Source organism: Myotis lucifugus, unplaced genomic scaffold (assembly GCF_000147115.1).
Source record: "Myotis lucifugus unplaced genomic scaffold, Myoluc2.0 scaffold_0, whole genome shotgun sequence".
Lineage (NCBI taxonomy): Eukaryota > Metazoa > Chordata > Mammalia > Chiroptera > Vespertilionidae > Myotis > Myotis lucifugus.
The window spans coordinates 13397499-13417764 of NW_005871048.1; the positions used below are offsets into that span (position 1 = coordinate 13397499).

The following is a 20266-nucleotide window of genomic DNA, read 5'->3' on the forward strand; positions in this document are numbered from 1 at the left end:
CAATCAAAGCGTAATATGCTAATGATATGCTAAATCCACTCAACCGCTCACTATGATGTGCACTGACCACCATGGTGCATATGCTCCAACTGCAGGTTAGCTTGATGCTGGGGTCCGGCCAATCAGGACTGAGCGAGACGGGCCAGACCTGCCCTGAAGCCCTCCTGCAGTCCCTCCGCAGCTGGCCAACCTCCCACGTCCCTCCCCGGCCCCGATCGTGCACCAGTGGGGTCTCTCGTCCTGGCCTGAGCCCTCTCACAATCTAGGACCCCTCAGGGGATGTCAAAGAGTCGGTTTCAGCCCAATCCCGCAGGCCAGGCTGAGGGACCCCATCGGTGCACAAATTCATGCACTGGGCCTCTAGTCAGAAATAAAAGAGAAGTGACAATGTGACCACTGAAATACAAACTATTATAAGAACACACTACAAACAACTATATGACAACAAACTGGACATCCTTGAAGAAAAGAATAAATTCCTAAAAGATACAATCTTCCAAGACTAAACCAAAAAGAAACAGAAAATCTGAACAGACCAATAACTACTAATGAAATTAAATCAGTAATTTAAAAAACTCCCAAGAAACTAAAGTCCTGGATCAGATAGCTTCACAGGTGAATTTTACCATACATTCAAAGATTTAACACCTATCCTTTTCAAACTAGTCCAAAAAATTGACGAGGCCGCATTACCCAGATTCCAAACCAAAGACATTACCCAAAAAATGATAAGCCAATCTTCCTGATAAACATAGATACTAAAATCCTCAACACAATATTAGCAAGCCAAATCCAACAATACATTAAAAAGATCATACAACATGATCAAGTGGAATTTATTTCTGGGATACAGAGTTGGTTCAATATCTGCAAATCAACTAACATGATACACCACATAAACAAAAGGATAAAAAAATGATTATCAAGAGATGCAGAAAAAGCATTTCACAAAATTCACCATCCTTTTATTATAAAAACTCTAGGCAAAATGTGAATAGAGGAAATACATCCCAACATAATAAAGACCATTTATAACATACAGTTCACATCATATTCAATGGTGAAGCTAAAAGCATTTCTCTTAAGATCAGGAACAAGACAGGGATGTCTCCTTTCAGCACACTTCTACTCAATACAATATTGAAAGTCCTAGCCACAGCAATCACAAGAAAAAATAATAATAAAAGACATCCAAATTAAAAAGAAGTAAAATTGTCATTATTTGCATATGACATGATATAAAGAACTCTAAAGAGTCCACTAAAATGCTATTAGAACTGATAAATTAATTCAATAAAGTAGCAGGATACAAAATTAATATCCAAAAATAAAAAAAAAATCAGTTGCAGTTTTATACACCAATAACAAACTATCAGGAAAATAAATTTTTAAAAAAATCCCAATTCATAAAAAAAAGTACCCAGAAATAAATTTAAACAAGATGGTAAAAACACCTGTGCCCAGAAAATAGTAAGTCATAGAAGAAATTGAAGATAGAAATAAATGGAGGCATATACAGTGCTCATGAACAGGAAGAATTAACATCATTAAAATGTCCTTACTACCCATAACAATCTATTGATTCAAAGCAATCCATATCAAAATACCAATGTCATTTTTCACAGAACTAGAATAATCCAAAAATTTATATGGAACCACAAAAAACCCTGAATAGCCAAAGCTATCTTGATAAGAACAAGGCTGGAGGTATCATGCAACCTAGTATCAAACTATACTATAAGGCTGTAGTAATGAAAACAGCATTATACTGGCATAAAAACAGACACAGATCAATGAAACAGAAACCCACACCTATATAATCAATTAATCTATGACAAAGAAGATAAAAATATACAATGGTGCAAAGACAGTTCTCTTCAATAAATAGTGCTGTGAAAACTAAACAGACTCAAGTCACAGAAACTGGGTAACTTTCTTACACCATATATAAGAATAAACTCAAAATGGATTAAAGATTTCAATATAAGACCCTCCAAACCATAAAACTTCTAGAAAAATAAGTAGGCAGTAAACTCTTTCATATCACTCTTGCTAATATTTTTTTAAATATGTCTCCTCAGGGAAGGAAAACAACAAAAAAGTAAACAAATGGGAGGGACTACATCAAACTAAAAAGTTTTTTGCACAGCTAAGGAAACCATCAACATAACAAAAAGGTAACCTACTGAATGGGAGGATGTTTGCCAATGATAAATCTGATAACCAGTTCATATCCAAAATATATAAGGAACTCATATAAGTTAACACACACAAAAAAAAATAAACAATCCGATTTAAAAAATGAGAAAAGGCGCTGGCTGGGTAACTCAGTTGGTTCAAGTGTCCTCTTGATACACCAAGGTTGCAGGTTCAACCCCTGGTCAGGGCACATACAAGAATCCACCAAAGAATGCCTAAGTAAGAAGGACAAACTGATATTTCTTTTTCTCTTTCTCTCTTCCTCTCTCTCTCTCAAATCAATAAATAAAAAAAAAACTTTAAGTGGGCAGAGGACCAGAATAGACATTTCTCCAAAGAGAACATACAGATAGCCAACAGACATGAAAAGATGCTCAACATCAGTAATTATCAGGGAAATGCAAATTAAAACCACAATGAGATATCACCTCACACCTGTCAGAATGGCTACTATCAATAAATTAAGAAACAAGTGTTGGGTAAGATGTGGAGAAAAGGGAGCCCTTGAAAACTGTTGGTGAGATTACAAATTGGTGCAGCCACTGTAAAAAAACAGTAGAGAGGCTCCTAAAAAAATTCAAAATAGCCCGGCCTGCATGGCTCTGTGATTGAGTGTTGACCTATGAATCAGGAAGTCACAGTTTGATTCCCGATCAGGGCATATACCCAAGTTGCAGGCTTGATTCCCAATGTGAGGCATGCAGGAGGCAGTCAATCAATGATTCTCTCTCATCACTGATGTTTCTATCTCTCTCTCTCCCCCTCTCGCCCTTCCTCTCTGAAATCAATAAAAATATTTTTAACAACAACAACAAAAAAATTAAAAATAGAACTACATATGGCCCAGCAATCCTAATTCTGAATATTTATCTGAAAAAAAATCCCAGGCACTAATTCAAAAAGATAAATACACCCCTATGTTCACTGCAGCATTATTTACAATAGCCAAGATTTGGAAGCAACCTAAGTGTTGCTGATAGACAAATGGATAAAGAAGAGGTATTACTTACTAGTATATATAATGAAATATTACTCAGCCTTAAAGAAAGAATGAAATCTTAATATTTGCAACAACATGGATGTACCTAGAGGGTATTATGGTACATGAAATAAGTCAGAGAAAGGCAGATACCATAAGATTTTACTTGTAAAAAAAAAACCAAAGTAAACACAAAAAATTAAAAGAAACAAACTCACAAATACAGAGAACAAACTGATGGTTGCCAGATGAGCAGGGGGAGGAGGGGTTGTTGGAAAAAGGTAAAGGGGTTAAGAAGTACAAATTGGCAGTAACAAAACAGTCACAGAGATATAAAGTACAGCATAGGGAATACAATCAATCTATAATTAAAAAAGCATAATATGCTAATTAGACCGGACATCCTTCCGGATGAAGCTGGGGCTATGAGGGAAGCCCGGGTCCCGGGTGCCAGAGGGAAGCTGGTGCTGGCAGCCGGGGGAAGGAAGGCCTACTCTTGCACAAATTTCGTGCATTGGGCCTCTAGTCTACACTAATAAAAGAGAAACAGGGTAATTAGCGTACGACCGCTACCCTTCCCATTGGCTAATCAGCATATCCTTATGCAAATTAACTGTCAGCCAAGATGGCGGCCGGCAGCCATGCACTGAAGCGAACAGGGAGGCTTGCTTGCTCCAGTGACTGCGGACTTCAACGTTCCCTGCCTCACTTGCCGGCCTCTCAGCTGCAACTCTAAGCAACTGTGTACTATGTTGCAAATAAGAAGCTAAACAAAACCCCAGAAACCGGCTTTCAGTCAGCCGGGCTTCAGCCAGCCAGACCGCAACACTGTATCAAATACAGAAGGAAAAACAAAGGCCAGAAACCGGCTTTCAGCAGCCGAGGCCTCAGAGCTAAAGCTGGCCCAGAATAAAAAAAAGAAAAAGAAAAAAAAGGAGCTGTTGGGAGCTTTAGTCACCCGCCAGCCGGAAAACGGCCCTCAGCCCCTCAGCCAGACTGGCCAGGCACCCCAGTGGGGACCCCCACCCTGATCCAGGACACCCTTCAGGGCAAACCAGCCTGCCCCCACCCGTGCACCAGGCCTCTATCCTATATAGTAAAAGGGTAATATGCCTCCCGGCACCGGGATCAGCGGAGCCGCGAGCCTCCCGGCACCGGGATCAGCATGACAGGGTGCGGCCGCCCAACCCCCTGATCGGCCCTGCTCTGCATGTGACAGGGTGTGGCGCCCCAACGCCCCCCCACAGGCCCTGCTCTGTGTGTGACAGGGTAGAGCCATAACCTCCCCATCAGCCCTACCCTGAGTGTGACAGTGGCGGCGCCCCAACCCCCTGATCAACCCTGCTCTGTGGGTGATAGAGGGCGGCGCCCCAACCCCCCTCCACAGGCCTTGCTCTGTGTTTAACGGGGTAGAGCCATAACCTCCCCATTGGCCCTGCCCTGAGTGTGACAGGGTGCAGCGCCCCAACCCCCTGATCTGCCCTGCTCTGTGTGTGACAGGGGGCGGTGCCCCAACTCCCCTATCGGCCCTACTCTGTGAGTGACAGGGGGGAGCTCCTCAACCCCCTGATCGGCCCTGCTCTGTGCATGACAGGGGGGAGCTCCTCAACCCCCTGATCGGCCCTGCTCTGTGCGTGACAGGGGGGAGCTCCTCAACCCCCTGATGGGCCCTGCTCTGAGCGTGACAGGGGGGAGCTCCTCAACCCCCTGATCGACCCTGCTCTGTTTGTGACAGGGTACGGAGCCCCAACCCCCCTGATGGGCCCTGCTCTGTGAGTGACAGGGGGCAGTGCCCCAATCCCGATTGGCCCTGCTCTGTGCATGACAGGGGGTGGCGCCGCAACCTCCCCATCGGCCCTACCCTGAGCGTGACTGAGGGTGGCATCGCAACCTCCCGATCTGCCCTGCTCTGTGCATGACAGGGGGCGGCGCCCCAACTCCCCAATCGGCCCTGCTCTGAGCCTGACCAGGAGCTGCACCTAGGGATTGGGCATGCCCTCTGCCACCCGGGAGCAGGCCTAAGCCAGCAGGTTGTTATCTCCCGAGGGGTCCCAGACTGCGAGAGGGCACAGGCCGGGCTGGGGGACCCCCCCTCCCCCTCCGAGTGCACAAATTTTTGTGCACCGGGCCTCTAATAATATTATAATAACCATATATGGTGTCATATGGGTACTAGACTTAGGGTGATCACTTTGTAAGTTATATAAATTTATAATCACTGTTGCATACCTGAAACTAATATTATATTGTATGTCAACTGCAATTAAAAAATAAAAAAATTTAAAGAGCAGAATAAATAAACTGTCGTATAATCATAGACTAGAATACAACACAGTAATGAACCTTTCACTGGTAGCATATATACCAAAGTCAGATGTTAATCCCTCTCACTTATTGAATTTATAGCCATGCTATAAAAGTTAAGGAGTCTCAGGCCAGCTTCAAATCACAAGTCAGGAACACAGGATTCTTTCATCAACAATTCAGAGCTCTATAACTATTAATTAGCAATTCCTCAATTCAGATACATTTCAAAGTCAAATGACCTAAAGTTATGAAAATCTTTAAATGTTTATCACTCACCTTTGCTTTTAGAAGGTCAGACATTTCAGAATGATTATTATATGGCTTTTGCTGCAGTGGCTGCCTGTGCTTTATCCACTGGTCACCTGGGGAACCTTCAGGAAAAAACTGCTGACTGTGGCGGAATTTGGTTCGACTATACCAAGATTTAAAAAAATAAAAATCACATCAGAAAATTTTATCTTATAACTCTTCTACCACCTTGATAGTGTATCTTATAGACTACAAATTTTACTTTCTTATTTGTCTATCTCCCACTATTGGAATGTAAGTCTGCTTTGTGTCTATTATCACCAGCATGCAGAAGAGTATTTGAATGAATAATCTGTTATTTTTAATCCAAAACTTTTCTGAACTATCCATACCATCTCCTCCCTATGAGTGGTTATACATTTAAAAATGTGAAAACAATTCTGCCTAAATTTACTTGAAACAAATATAAGTGGACTTTCCTTCTTAATAGGACAGACTACTCATATTCTTATTGGCGTGTTTAAGTATACAGTTTGATTCTACAAAGGTCAATTATGGACCACATCCATGTTGGAAGAGAATATGAAAAATTAAGCTATACTCTAAAGCAAAATATAAAGAGGCCCAAGACAAAGGCTGAGCAAATTAAATAAAGATGCAGTCATAAATTTTTATGAAAAAGTATTATAAAAGATTGCACTCATGCAATAGTTTGTAATAAAGAAATCCCGTTCTATAGTACACTCCCATGTATAATACAATACAGTCACTAATCCAAAGAACCGGATTATACAATAAGATTGTTTCTGAATATTTTGGAATTCTTCCTCTTTCTCACTTAAAAATTACAATATTGCCCTAGCCGGTTTGGCACAGTGGACAGAGCGTTGACCTGCGGACTGAAGGGTCCTGGGTTCAATTCCAGTCAAGGGCACGTGCCCAGGTTGTGGGCTCAATCCCCAGCAGTGGGCGTGCAAGAGGCAGCTGATCAATGATTCTCATCATTGATGTTTCTATCTCTCTCTCCCTCCCACTCTGAAAAATCAATAAAAATATATTTTAAAAATAAAATAAACCATGATCTTTAAAAATAAAATAAAATTAAATTAAATTTTAGACTCTCAACTTTCTTTAGACAAAATTCAGATACTTCAATACATTATCACAGACATTAGATTATACACTAAAAACACATACTTCCCTTCCTAAGAAACCTGAAATGTGGTTAAAGTAGTTGGTTTATTATCTCCTTATTCTATTCTCCAACACCATAAATCCTAAGACTAAAAAGTATGGTTGTCATTTCACACAGATTTTCCAAATATGAACAGTCAATATTTTTTTCCACTCACTATTTTATAAGTTTTTAACAGTATCTTGTATCTTTTCAAAACTGGCTGCATTCTTGTCTACTTTACATTTTTGAACTATTTCACTTATTATCTAGTGGTATATAATTTGGTTATAATAATCACAGTTTCTGATAAGCAAAAATGACATTTACATTTAGTCCGCGCTCCTGTCCTCATAAAATCCAACTAAAATGGAATATTCTCTATGTATTTAAAAAATATTCACTGTAAATGTGGTTTCCTTCCATTGTTTAATTTTTGAAGCTCTGGGATTAAAAACAGAACATCTAAATTAAAGAAAATGTAAAAAGCAACTCTCTTAACCTAACATAAGGCAAAGTTCTAACAAATTGACTACAAATATTTCTGCTTATTGAACAAAATTACTCAGCCTACTCTGTAATTATGATTTATATATTAAGTTCCAACCAAGAAAATGTTCTTGTGGTTTATAACCATGTAATAGTCACTCTTTATATTACGAGGGAAAGAAAAGAAGCCCACCCAAGTCTTCACAGTTCTTTCTGAACAAGTAATACATTAGCACCCTTCCCCTCCTCTACACAAAAAACAGACCTCAACATATCCTCAATCGAACTGTCTTCAGAAACTCGAGTATCTCTAAGGTAGAATATGAAAACAGAGAAGTAACAGTATAAAAACACACACAGAGATGATTTCTCTTTTCCTCCTCTTCGATCTATCTATCTCAAGAGTTGGTACTCTCTTTGTATACTTTTTAAAATGTGCCAGAAGCTCCTTCCCTTTCATCTCATAAAAAACGTTTTAAAAACCCAGGAACAAAATAGTTCCTATAAAGGAATCCAACACCTCTGCAAACTTTAGAAGCAAATGCTACTGTATTAGGAAGTCAGAATCCTATGAATACATTTCTTTACCTCAATTTTTCCACAGTAGGTTTAGCTGGTGTGCTACTAGTTGAGGAAAATCCATTGTCACTGTCTGAGGAATCTCCAAATCTTCGAGAAAGCCAGTCCCTTAATGGTCTATGGAAACATTAAGAATTCACTTTTAAAACCTGGCTGCATGAAGAAACTGAGTATCAGAATTATGAAGGTTAGTTTTTTTATTTTAAGAAATATGAACATACCTGATAAAGGGAATAGCCATAAAAAATTTGTTAGGAGCCAAACCAAGTTTGGATTTTGGGGTCATATCATTTCTATGACAGGGCAATTTCTCTATGGAGAACCATTCAATGTTCTGAAACATAAGAAACACATAGTTAATGATTATCAGAGTTTCTGAAAGCAATTTCCTACTTCATTCAGCAACCTGAAAGTACTTTCAATTCCATACCCGAATTTCTCTTCTGGTTTTCGGGTTAAATTTTGTGTCTTTTGGAATTCCTGGAATGATGTACAAACGAGCAAGCTGGTCATTTATTCGAAGTTCAATGTAATCATCCTTACAAATATAATCTTTGATATCAAAACCAGTTTCTTCAAAGACCTGGAAATAAAAAATTTGGATGATTTTCAATTTTTGCTGTCAGACCTCCAATTTATTAACATTTGCTTATTTCAAAGGTGAAAATTCAGATATATCCAGGCAATTAAAGGCATGAAAGCACTAGGCAGGAAGTCAGAATATTCCAGGGTCTAGTTCTAGCTCTGCCTCTACTGAATTGTTCCACTACGGTAAAACCTCTTTAGTAGTTAAATCTAAGTTTCTTCAGCTATTCAATGAAGGGAGATGTGTGATATTGTGATTTACAATAATAAATATATTTTTACTTGGTCTTCTTTCTGGTGCAGTTCCTAAAACTCTTGGAATTTCCTAAGTGATAAGAGCATCAAAGGTATCTTCAGTTATGTTAATGAAGTGATTTTTAAACCCACTGGGAAGGATGGAGGCTGGTTGCCAGGAGAACCAACCAAGTGAGTAGAGGGTTGGAACCCTCCTGAAAGGGAAAAGAGGCTGAGACTAGGCTCATTAGCTATAGCCAATGACTTAATAGACTATACCAGAGTCATAACACCTCCACAAAAACCCAAGAGAACAGAGTTCAAGAGCTTCAAGGTTGCTGATCACGAGATTTGGAGAGTGCTGCTCTAGAAGGCATGGAAGCTCCTCATACTTTCCCCATCCCTTGCCCAATGCATCTAGTCCATCTCACCATTCCTGAGTTATATTCTTTTTTTAAAAAAATATGTTTTATTGATTTTCTACAGAGAGGAAGGGAGAGGGATAGAGAGTTGGAAACATTGATGAGAGAGAAACATCGATCAGCTGCCTCCTGCACGCCCCCCACTGGGGATGTGCCCGCAACCAAGGTACATGCCCTTGACCGGAATCGAACCTGGGACCCTTGAGTCCACAGGCCGACGCTCTATCCACTGAGCCAAACCGGTTCTGGCCTGAGTTATATTCTTTTCTAATTAATTGATGCTTTGTAAGTAAAATGTTTTTCTGAGTTCTGTGAGATACTCTAGCAAATTAATCAAGCCCAAGAAAGGGATTGTTGGAACCTTCAATCTATAACCAGTTGGTCAGAATCACAAGTGACAACCTTGACTTGTGACTGCCATCTGAAGTGGAGGGCAGTCTTGTGGAATTGAGCCCTTAACCTGTGGAATATGATGCCACTATCTCTGAGCACATCATGTTAGAATTCAGTTGAATTATAGGACACCCAGCTGGTATCCAAAAATGGCTTGCTGGAGTGAAGAAACTACCACATACATATTGTAACTGGGTCCAGAAACCTTAAAATGTTAGAATATATCAGTGGTTCCCAATCTGTGAAAAGTACATCACTGGGGATCATATATGGATTTTATTCACAGGATCCATGAATCGATATGTATACCAAACTACAGATTTAAAAATGTCTTATATAAATAAGACTGTTTTTTAAACATGAAAATTGAATTGTGAATGCTAACATTTAAATGGACAGATTTCAAAAGTACAGCTACAACCAATTGGGTGGGGTGGGATATAAATGCAAAAGAACTAAAAACTAGGGAGCCAGGTTAATGGTTCCAAGACTGCCTTTCCTCAGTAAGGCCTCAAAGGCCAGGGAAGGATGAACTGAAAGAACATAAATCTCAGGAATTAATGTTACATCTAACCCTCACCTTTTCAATCTAACCCTCACCTTTTCATCAACCAATGAAGCCATGCTTAATCTGATTAAATACTGGGCTTCTGTTTAAAATAAAAAACCATTAGTCTCTTCTAGCCTTAAAGTTCTCCTTCAAGTAACAATTAGATTACTCTGACAATGTTCTTACCCACTTCACCCTCAAAATCAAAACAACTCTGGACTCTCAGTGGTTAAAAATTACTGTGGATCTTTTATGCTGGAGTTTCTCCCCTTCCCTCTATATTTAGCATCTCCTCATCAACCAGTGGGACAGAGACATTAAAACATGTGCACAGGCCTGAATCTCTTACAAGGTAAGAGTGTGGAGGAACTTTCTACCCATTCTTTTTGTCTCTTCCCTCCTTATCAGTTCATGTACATCTTCCTATCTTCCTCAATAGGGACCATCTATACTTCTCTCAGGCATGTGCAGTCTGTGACTGCCAATTTATCCTGGCAGTAGTTCCTCTGCCAGGATATCTAATTCATTTCTATCACAATTCCTATACACTCCTAAATATACTAAACTGTGGGGAAAAATACATATTGATTGTCCTGGCTGGGTAGCTCAGCTGGTTGAAGCATCGTTCCATATACCAAAAGGTTGCAGGTTCAATATCTGGTCAGGGCAGTATTTACCAGGAAAATTTTTGAATAACACACATGTACAGACACAAATGAAAAAAAAAATATTGATTTGAGAGAAAGAGAGGGAAGAAAAAAAGAGGGGAAGAAGGAGAGGGGGAGAGAGAAAGGGAGAGAAGGAAAGGGGGAAAAAGAGAGGAGAGAGAGACAGACAGACAGACAGACATGCCCCCAGAAGAGAGAGGTAGAGGGGCGAGAGAAAGAGAGAGAGAGAGAGACTGATTCATCGGTTGCCTCCCTCACATCCCCTGACTGGGGATCGAACCCACAACATGGGTATATGCCCTGACCAGGAATCGAACCTACCACCTTTTAAGCAGGGGACAACACTCCAACCAACTGAGCTACACTGGCCAGGGCACAACAAAAAAATTTAGTATCACACCTTCTGTGAATCAAATCCATTCCTATATCTGTAATGCATAGTTAATTTTCCTGGCACATAGAATACATTAACTTCTCAAATAATATCAGATAAAAATCCCTAACTAAGATTTAAAAACATGGTACCCAAAGAGCACCAGCATAGACAAATGATGAAATCCTCTACCTATGTCCTTTAGAAGTCTAGGAAGAGGTAAAATAAGCCAACCAGTAGTTCCTCTGTATAAATTCTACAAAGATAAAAATCATACAATCGCAGAGTCAGATTCATTACAATAAAACATACTGTTTTGCCAAATATAAGCAACAATATAAAATCTTATAACTACAAGTGAACCGCCAAGTATCACTTGCCTGTTCTCAAGATCAGCTGATGTTTCACCACAACAAAAATAGTGAGGTTATCCTAATATATCCTTTCAACAATATCTAGAAAACATTTTTCATTTTTGTCCTAAATCTACTTCACTGAATAAAAATGATCAGAAAAAAACAATTAACAAAGGTGAACCAAAAAGTCAAAGAGAAAACTGGAAATTACTAAGTAAGACGAACCTTAGCTTTCTATCAACAATCATTCAAACCTTCTCCCTGACCCTGGTCGGGTAAGCTCAGTTGATTAGATAGAGCATCATCCCCATATGACATGGTTGTAAGTTTGATTCCTGGTCAGGGCAGATTCAACAATCAATCAATGAATGCATAAGTGGAACAACAAAATTGGTTTCTTTCTCTCAAATCAATTTAAAAATCAAACAAAAAACCTTCTCCCTGAGAAGCCTGCTTGCCCCTGCTTCTTTAAGCTCAGTCCATATACACAGCCCTTATGGGATGTGTCAAATTCTGCAATAGCCTAACAAAATACCTCTGGATGGCAATATATAGTGAAATAATAATATTAATATAATTATAATTTACCAAAATAAAATGCTATAATAATCAAATTAAAATATTAGCAACTTAATATAAGGGTAATCATCCATGGTAGAACAGCATAACTTAAAAGCAAGAGAAAAGGTGCTTAAGACATCAGCCTAAGTCTAATGAATGGCAGCTGAAAATTAGGACAAAACCTCTCCTTATGTTAATAAGGTGAAAATGAAAGGAACAATGTGATATTAATATAAACTCCTATAAAGAATGGAATAGCAATCTAATTTTCAACTGAGACTGAACACTGGTGGTTCCTCCTCTCAAACACTGCTGTTTATCTTATACTGCAGCACCACCCAGTAGCAGAATGACAAACTGCAACTCTAGAACTAGCTGAATACTTTCATCACTCAAAAATGGCAACTGCTATGGACTGAACTGTGTTCCTTCAAAATTCTTGTGTTGAAGTCCAAGCCCCCAACGTGACTATATTTGGAGATAGGGCCTGTGAGGTGATAAAGGTTAAAAGAAGTCATATGGGTGGGATTAATAAAGCGAATGCTCTTATAAGAAAAGGAAGAGACACTAGTTCCTCTTTCTCTGCACTCACACAGGCATCCAGAAAAGGTCTCATGAACATACAGTGAGAAGGTTGCCATCTGAAACCTTGATCTTGGACTTCCCAAACTCAGAACAAAAATTTCTGTTAAGTCACCCAGTCTGTGGTATTTTGTTGTGGCAGCCTATGTAGACTAATACAGCAATACTCTACCTTAATAGCAAAACCTTTCTTTCTTTATGACAAAGGTGGTCATTTAAAAATCAGGAATACAAGTCAAAAGACTTGCCTTTAAAAATTCTAATCCAGGGAGCATTTGAGATCTTGCTTCCCAGCAACTGTCATCAGTTTGGGCTCAAATAAACTCATAAAAAAATTTTTTTAAATTCTAATCCACAATTTTATATAAATTAAACTCAAGCATTTTCTGACAAGGTCCTATATCAGGATGTTATGTAGATCAGAAAGGATAGAAGATCAATTCTTATTATCAAAGTGAAATAATTTTTCCCTGAATTTAAGGAACTATGGTTCCTCAGAGCCAAACAAAAACTCTAAAACAAAAATTTCATATTGATCCAAATCAGAAAAGTAAAATTTATTAGAAAATAGATACTTAAAAGACAAATTATTCCTGTTTTCATCTGTTTGTGTTTAGAAATACTCACCCATTTGCAAATATTCCTTGACTACCTAAATTGTAGTAGTCAAGAACATTGACTCCAGAACCCAATTACCAGGGTTTTACATGCCCGGTCTTCTGCTTACTAACTGTGTGAACTTAGGCACATTAATAAACTGCTCAGTTTCAGTTCTTTACCTGTAAAATGGAAATAACCTCCCATAATGGTTGTATCCCTCCCCACAAGATTCTCTTAGATCTTATCATCCACACTCCATTCTCCCATTCCCCATGCCCTAAGAATAAATTTTATTTACTTTCTTACAAATTATGGTAATCTATAGTCATTACTGAAATTAGTACCACATCAACAGGACCACCTTTTACGTTAGTATCCCAGAGCAGAGAACAAGATAAAGCAAAGTGAAAACTGGGTGCCTCAGTTCACAGGTTAACTGCCTCTCTCTTACCGCAAATATCCTATTTCTGCATCATCCTGATTCTTTCCAATATCCTATATAATAAAAGGCTAATATGCAAGTCGACCAAATGGCAGAACAGGTCGCTATGACACTCACTGACCACCAGGGGGCAGACGCTCAATGCAGGAGCTGCCCCCTGGTGGTCAGTGAGCTCCCACAGGGGGAGTGCCACTCAGCCAGAAGGCTGGCAAGCACAGTGGTGGTGGCGGGAACCTCTTTTGCCTCTGCGGCAGCACTAAGGATGTCCCCCAAGGGCTCCTGGACTGTGAGAGGGCGCAGGCTGGGCTGAGGGGACCCCCACCCCACCCACAGCCCCGAGTGCACGAATTTTGTGTACTGAGCCTCTAGTAGTGCGTAACACTCCTCACAGAGAGGGTTCTAGTGGTAGATGCAGATAGACCTCTTGGGTCCGGGGTACTTCAGTTTTACAAGTGTTGGTATCTGATTTCCTCCAATTTCTCCCAAGACTCAATTACAGAGACAGCTGAGCTGAGCTCACTCCATTTAGCTTAAATTTGTTATCCCAGTTAATGTAGTGTCTTTTCAGAACCTCATGACAACTGTCTCTGCCATAAGTCTAACTCCATGAACAGGGCTACAGATCAATTCCTCTAAGTAAGATGCTATGGTTCCTATTTTGTCCTTCTTCAGAAGTAAGAGGACTACGGAGTTGGAAGACTAAAAGGGAAGACTTTTACAAGTGCTCCAATGCATCTCCTGCCATCATGAGAAGGCAGGTTTCTTTGGAAAAGCCCAATAATGCTGGGAATAGAAGGCAGCAGGAAAACAGGAAGACCAAATATGAGATGGACTGACTCCATAAAAGAAGCCATCAGAATAAGTCTTCCGGAGCTGAGCAAGGCTGTTGAGGACAGAACATTGTAGATATCGATCATTCTGAGTCGAACATTGTAGATATCGATCATTCTGAGTCGTCAAGAGCTAGAGCCAACTCAATAGCACATAACACACACACACACACACACACACAGAAACAAGAAGGAATGTGGCAATTCCTCATCTGCTTCCTAAACAGCTTTCAATTTTTTAAGGGGTGTGCATAATCCTTCACTTACTTGTATATAATGGCTTTGTCTATAAGCTGTTGCAAATACTTGCTTAAATAAGCTATTTCATGATGAATTTAAAATGTAGCATTTTTAATTGTTTGTCACATCCTACTCCAAAGTAAATAACCACTAATGATTTTTGTATGATAAATAATTACTGGTGGTTTATAAAAATGTTAACTGGTATCCCTCACAAATAATTATACCCAAACTTAAACCAGGACATGAACAGTGATGCAGGAAAATACTGAATCAAAAATAATAATGATGATAAACGATAAGGAATTGATAAATAAGAACACAGTAAACAATCTGTCACAAGGTACTACATAACTAATGCCAAGCAAAAGATAAAGACAAGTGCTATTATAATTCAGAGACTACTGTGAGATAGAGCTGACTCGTTAGATTTAAAAATAGAATTTTAAGTAAGAATAAACTTTAGAAACTATCCACGCTAAACCTCATCTTACAAATAAAAAGGTCAGTTCCTGGCCCTAACCGGTTTGGCTCAGTGGATAGAGCGTCGGCCTGTGGACTGAAAGGTCCCAGGTTCAATTCCGGTCAAGGGCATGTACCTTAGTTGAGGGCACATCTCCAGTAGGAGGTGTGCAGGAGGCAGCTGATCGATGTTTCTCTCTCATCAATGTTTCCAACTCTCTATCCTTCTCCCTTCCTCTCTGTAAAAAATCAATAAAATATATTTTTAAAAAAAAAGGTCAGTTCCTGGGTATAGAACTAGTTGGTGACAGTACTTCAGAAAAAAAAAAAAAAGGATAAATTGAGCCCGGTCTAGAAAGGTACCTAGATAGGATTTGAAAAGTCGGGAAGAAGAGAGGTAGGGAAAAAATAAAAGCAAAAGTTTAAGGCTGAGACAAACCAGTCAAATTCAAGGGACAAACAATAAATCCTTTTGACTGTAATAAAAACAAATTTAGGAAGGCTAAGTTTTGTGTTGGAGTAAGGGAGGGAGTGGCAAACTTTATCCTACAGGTAGTGGGAAGGTAGAGTGGATTTTGAACAACAAATGTCAATTTCTTAGAAAAGCTCAAGTTGTGCCTTGTCTGAAAGCCAAGATAAAAAAAAAAAAAAGACAAATTGAACCAAAATGTTTTACTAATTGTAAATCCAATTCTAAAAGGAAAGTAAGAAGAAATCATATCCCTCCCCACAAGAGTTACAAAGATAATAGACAATGAAAGAAAATAGAAACAAATAAGAGTAAATGACAGAAAGATGTGAACAAAAGAAGCAACAGTTGTAACTCACCTCTCTAGCAGCACAATCATGAGGAGCTTCTTCTTTATTTACTTTTCCTTTTGGAAATCCCCAGCCCGATTTTGCTAGGTATCCCTGAACCAGTAGTACCTACAAAACAAGCAGAGACAGAAATAAAACTTGTCTTGCTTTCCCACGCTCCTTTCTAAAAGCAAAGGTGTTTTTCTCCTTCCTTCAGGTAACTTATCACCAGTAATTTGATACAGTACTTTTAATTATCTCCCATGATTCTGGATATACTACTAGCGTGAAGAAAGGCATTCTGCCCATTTTAAAGTATTTCAACAATGAAAGGGCACTTCTTTGCAATAATCCATACTGTAACAAGTATAAAATATTAAGACAGAATGCAGACAAAATTTGCAAAATTTGACCTTTTAGCACTAAAAATCTAATATATTTTTTAAAAAACCAATTTCAAACATTTATAAAAATTATATTTTTTTCACTAAAAATCTTTCGTTTTATTACACTCACATTTTCAAGTGTCTCATCAAGAATAATTGCACCGTATGTTGGTACTCCCATTTTATACTCCTTCCATTCATCCAAAACTTTTTCCACGTCTTCGCCTTGAGGCAGCAAAAACGGACAATGACTGAAGAGTATACATAGTGTTAAGGAAGTTACTTTCTTCCCTAATAAAGCCTGAGCACATATATACAGAAAGAGACCTACTTAAATCATCTGTGTATTTTCTATGAAATTACTCAAATTTTCACCTCACTTAAGTTTAACCTCTTGCTTTTGTTATTTTACATTTGTTTTCTCTTGAACACGTCATTGTTAACGTGTGCATTTAGCCTAGACACTAATTAAGTAAGCTTTGGATACTCAGTCCTGGATCCCTAAGTTAACATAAATAAATTCAGGACCATATGAACACCTCAAATACTTCTCATTAAGTGAATCAAATTCATCATATCAGGAGTCAACAGACACTGAAGTGAATAGCAAGAAACAAATACAGTACACATACTGGTAAGAGGTAGAAACTGTCAGAACAAGTTAAAGTGGTTAACTGTGGAAGTAGAATTAGGGATGAAGTATACTACTCTACATACTGTGTTTCTTTATCATGTGCATGTATTGCTTTTACAATTAAAAAGATTTTTAAGACAAAGATTTACTAAGGATTATAAAGAAAGGTAAATCTGGGTATTAAATAAAATATAGCCTGTTTCAAAAGAAATCGGGCATGCTCCCTCCCAAAAACAGGGCAGAGTAAAATAATTTTTTTTTAAAGTAAATAAAACTTAAACCTGCACAGTACAGGATGGGGCAAAAGTAGATTTACAGTTGTGAGTACACAAAACACGTAGTTTATTTTTGAGTTATTAATTATTGTATTACTATATTCCCGTGCACGGATTCGTGCACATTAAAAGGAAATTAATTAGCCCTGACCAGTTTGGCTCAGTGGATAGAGCGTCCGCCTGCGGACTCAAGGGTCCCGGGTTCGATTCCGGTCAAGGGCATGTACCTTGGTTGCATGCACATCCCCAGTAGGGGGTGTTCAGGAGGCAGCTGATCAATGTTTCTCTCTCATCGATGCTTCCTCTCTGTAAAAAATCAATAAAATATATTAAAAAAATAAAAATAAATAAAAGGAAATTAATTAGAAGAAATATTTTAATAACACTATTCGCCCTTTCTCTATAATAGAAGTGTCAACCAAATTCAGGATCGACAATGACAGATAGAAACACATGCATGCAATTGGCACCAGCGAGAGCTTTAGATGTATCTCGCATGCACGAGTCAACTTAGCCTTTTATATATATAGAATAACCTTGCTTAATTAGAACTGCTTTCTGATTTAGCTAAACTTTTTCCAGCCCAGTGACGCACCCCAATTTCTCTTTCAAATAATTGTCAGCAACACAGCAGTAAATATCAACACAAAGCAGATTATTGTAGAACAAGCAGGGAGAACAAAGAGTAAAATATTTAACTGTAGCAGTGTTTGACTATATTCTGTGCAGTGAGAAAACCTGAAGTCATTTTTAAATTCCACCAGTTCTTACTTCTTTTCAGTTGGGTTAAGTTTCTAAACTTTCTAAGTCTCCATTTTCCGGCTAATGAAAATAGGATTCTAGTGAGTCTCCTATCTACCTACTCCAGGACTTAGGTGAGGATCAAATGAGATGAGGCATGTGAAAACACTTCACAGACATTTTGTTAAAGTATAAAATGTTTGCACTTGGCTATAAAGCAAGTTGTGTTCCTGGGCTGAAGAAACTCCAAGGAGGCTAGTCGCTAAGAGGAGGAAGCCGGACATTGCTACGTGAAGTCATTACCCGGTGCCCACAGTGACCATTTCCGGGCTAGGCTGGACTGTGAGTAGCATTTTGAGCAATGGGGGTCTTGGAGGCGTTGCCTGCGATTTGGTGGGCTGTCACTCCGGGGTGGTGGCGGGACTTAAGTCCTACTTGGGGGAAGCTGAGTGTTCATTTGTCGGGACCAGGTCCACGGTACCATTTCTTTTTAAATGGCCAGTGTGCGTCATGGCAGCTCCTACATTGAGCGTCTGCCTGGTGGTCAGTGTACGTCATAACTACCGGTCAACAGTAGAACGGACACTTAGGCTTTTACATATAGATTTTCCATACGAACAACTGTAAACCTACTTTTGCCCCATCCTGTATATACACAGGCTTTCATTACTCCATGCTGTCAAATGCCTCATCATTATAACACTGTTATTGTGAAAAGTGTTAATGGGGAAATGATAACTTATGATACTATTTCTCAAACCAAAGACATATTCTTAAGAGTCCTCAAGTCCTCTATGAAAACCTCCAGAATCTGTTTGCATCTGTTTAAGGTTTTTTATTAATTTTTACAGAGAGGGAGAGGGAGAGAAACATCAATGAGAAAAAATATCAATCGACTGCCTCCTGCATGTCCCCCCACCAGGCATGTGCCCTGACTGGGAATCGAACCGGTGACCTCTTGGTGAAATGGATCGGCGCTCAACCACTGAGCCATACCAGCCAGGTTTCTGGGTTTTTTTAAATATATTTTTATTGATTTCAGAAAGGGAGAGGGAGAGAGAGATAGAAACATCAATGATGAGAGAGAATCATTGATTGGCTGCATCCTGCAAGCCCCCTTCTGGGGATCAAGCCCACAACCCAGGCATGTGCCCTTGACAAGAATCGAACCTGGGACCCTTTAGTACACAGGCCGATGCTCTATCCACTGAACCAAACCAGCTAAGGCAGGTTTCAGTTTTCATCTTGATGTTAATCTAGAAACATGCAACATTAGCATATTTGCCATCATTTTGGATAATAACATATCAAGTACAATCACTTGATCTCAGAGATCATATGGATACTAACAACACTTTAACTGCTTTGGGAACTAAAAACAGAAGAAATCTAAAAAGCAAATGATGCATAAGGATCAAGTGATGTCCCAACATAATGTAGAAAGAAAGGCTTCATAACAAAGTGATAGAAAAACTGGTACTTACAGGCAGGTCAAAACACCCTCAAAGAAGCCAGCATTATATTCATTTTGTGATTGGTTGTTTGGTTTAAAGAAAAACATACCAATAAATTCATTTTATGAAAATAAATTTTTTGAGTTCCACAATTTTATATTTTAAATTTCGTTTTGGTTTTACACTTGTAATAACAACTAAAGGGGCCCTCAAAAAGCCCAAAGAAGTCAACCATATCTGACAACTTTGTAATTAAGACAGGCAGTAGGTTAATCTCAATATAATTATCCCATATCTTCATTTGCGGAGGGGGAAAAAGGGATAAAGTTTGTACACATCACCTATTTCATGAAGCCCTATGCTTCTGCACAGGTTCTGAAAGTTATATTCCAATAAAAGTCTGGCTTTCTATGTTTAGTAAAATTCTTTATGCTTTAAAGTCACCACAAATTTTAAATAAATTGATTTTTTTCATTAAAAATGTAACCAGTCAGTCGGAGAAAGATAAATATCACATGGTCTCACTCATTTGTGGAATATAATGAATAACATAAACTGATGAACAAAAATAGAAAAGACAAAAAAAGAAAAGAAAAGACATAGAAGCATGGACAGACCACCAAATCTCAGAGGGAAGACAGGAGAGGGTGGGTACAAGGGTGGGTTAAGAGATCAACCAGAAAGGAACCAACAACTTCAAAAAT

General features: G+C 38.8%; 1 protein-coding gene across 4 annotated transcripts in view; it reads right to left on the reverse strand.

Moving 5' to 3' along the window:
- The window catches only part of DCP2 (decapping mRNA 2), a 74021-nt gene that overhangs the window by 10545 nt on the left and 43210 nt on the right, over positions 1-20266 (reverse strand). For all 4 annotated transcript variants that reach the window (XM_023748242.1, XM_023748208.1, XM_023748281.1 and 1 more), the window contains 6 exons: positions 16589-16716; positions 16103-16201; positions 8407-8559; positions 8198-8310; positions 7986-8093; positions 5762-5897 (listed from right to left, as the gene is read on the reverse strand). In XM_023748242.1, the coding sequence (XP_023604010.1) occupies positions 5762-5897; positions 7986-8093; positions 8198-8310; positions 8407-8559; positions 16103-16201; positions 16589-16716 (737 nt within the window). The remainder of the gene's footprint in view (positions 1-5761; positions 5898-7985; positions 8094-8197; positions 8311-8406; positions 8560-16102; positions 16202-16588; positions 16717-20266) is intronic.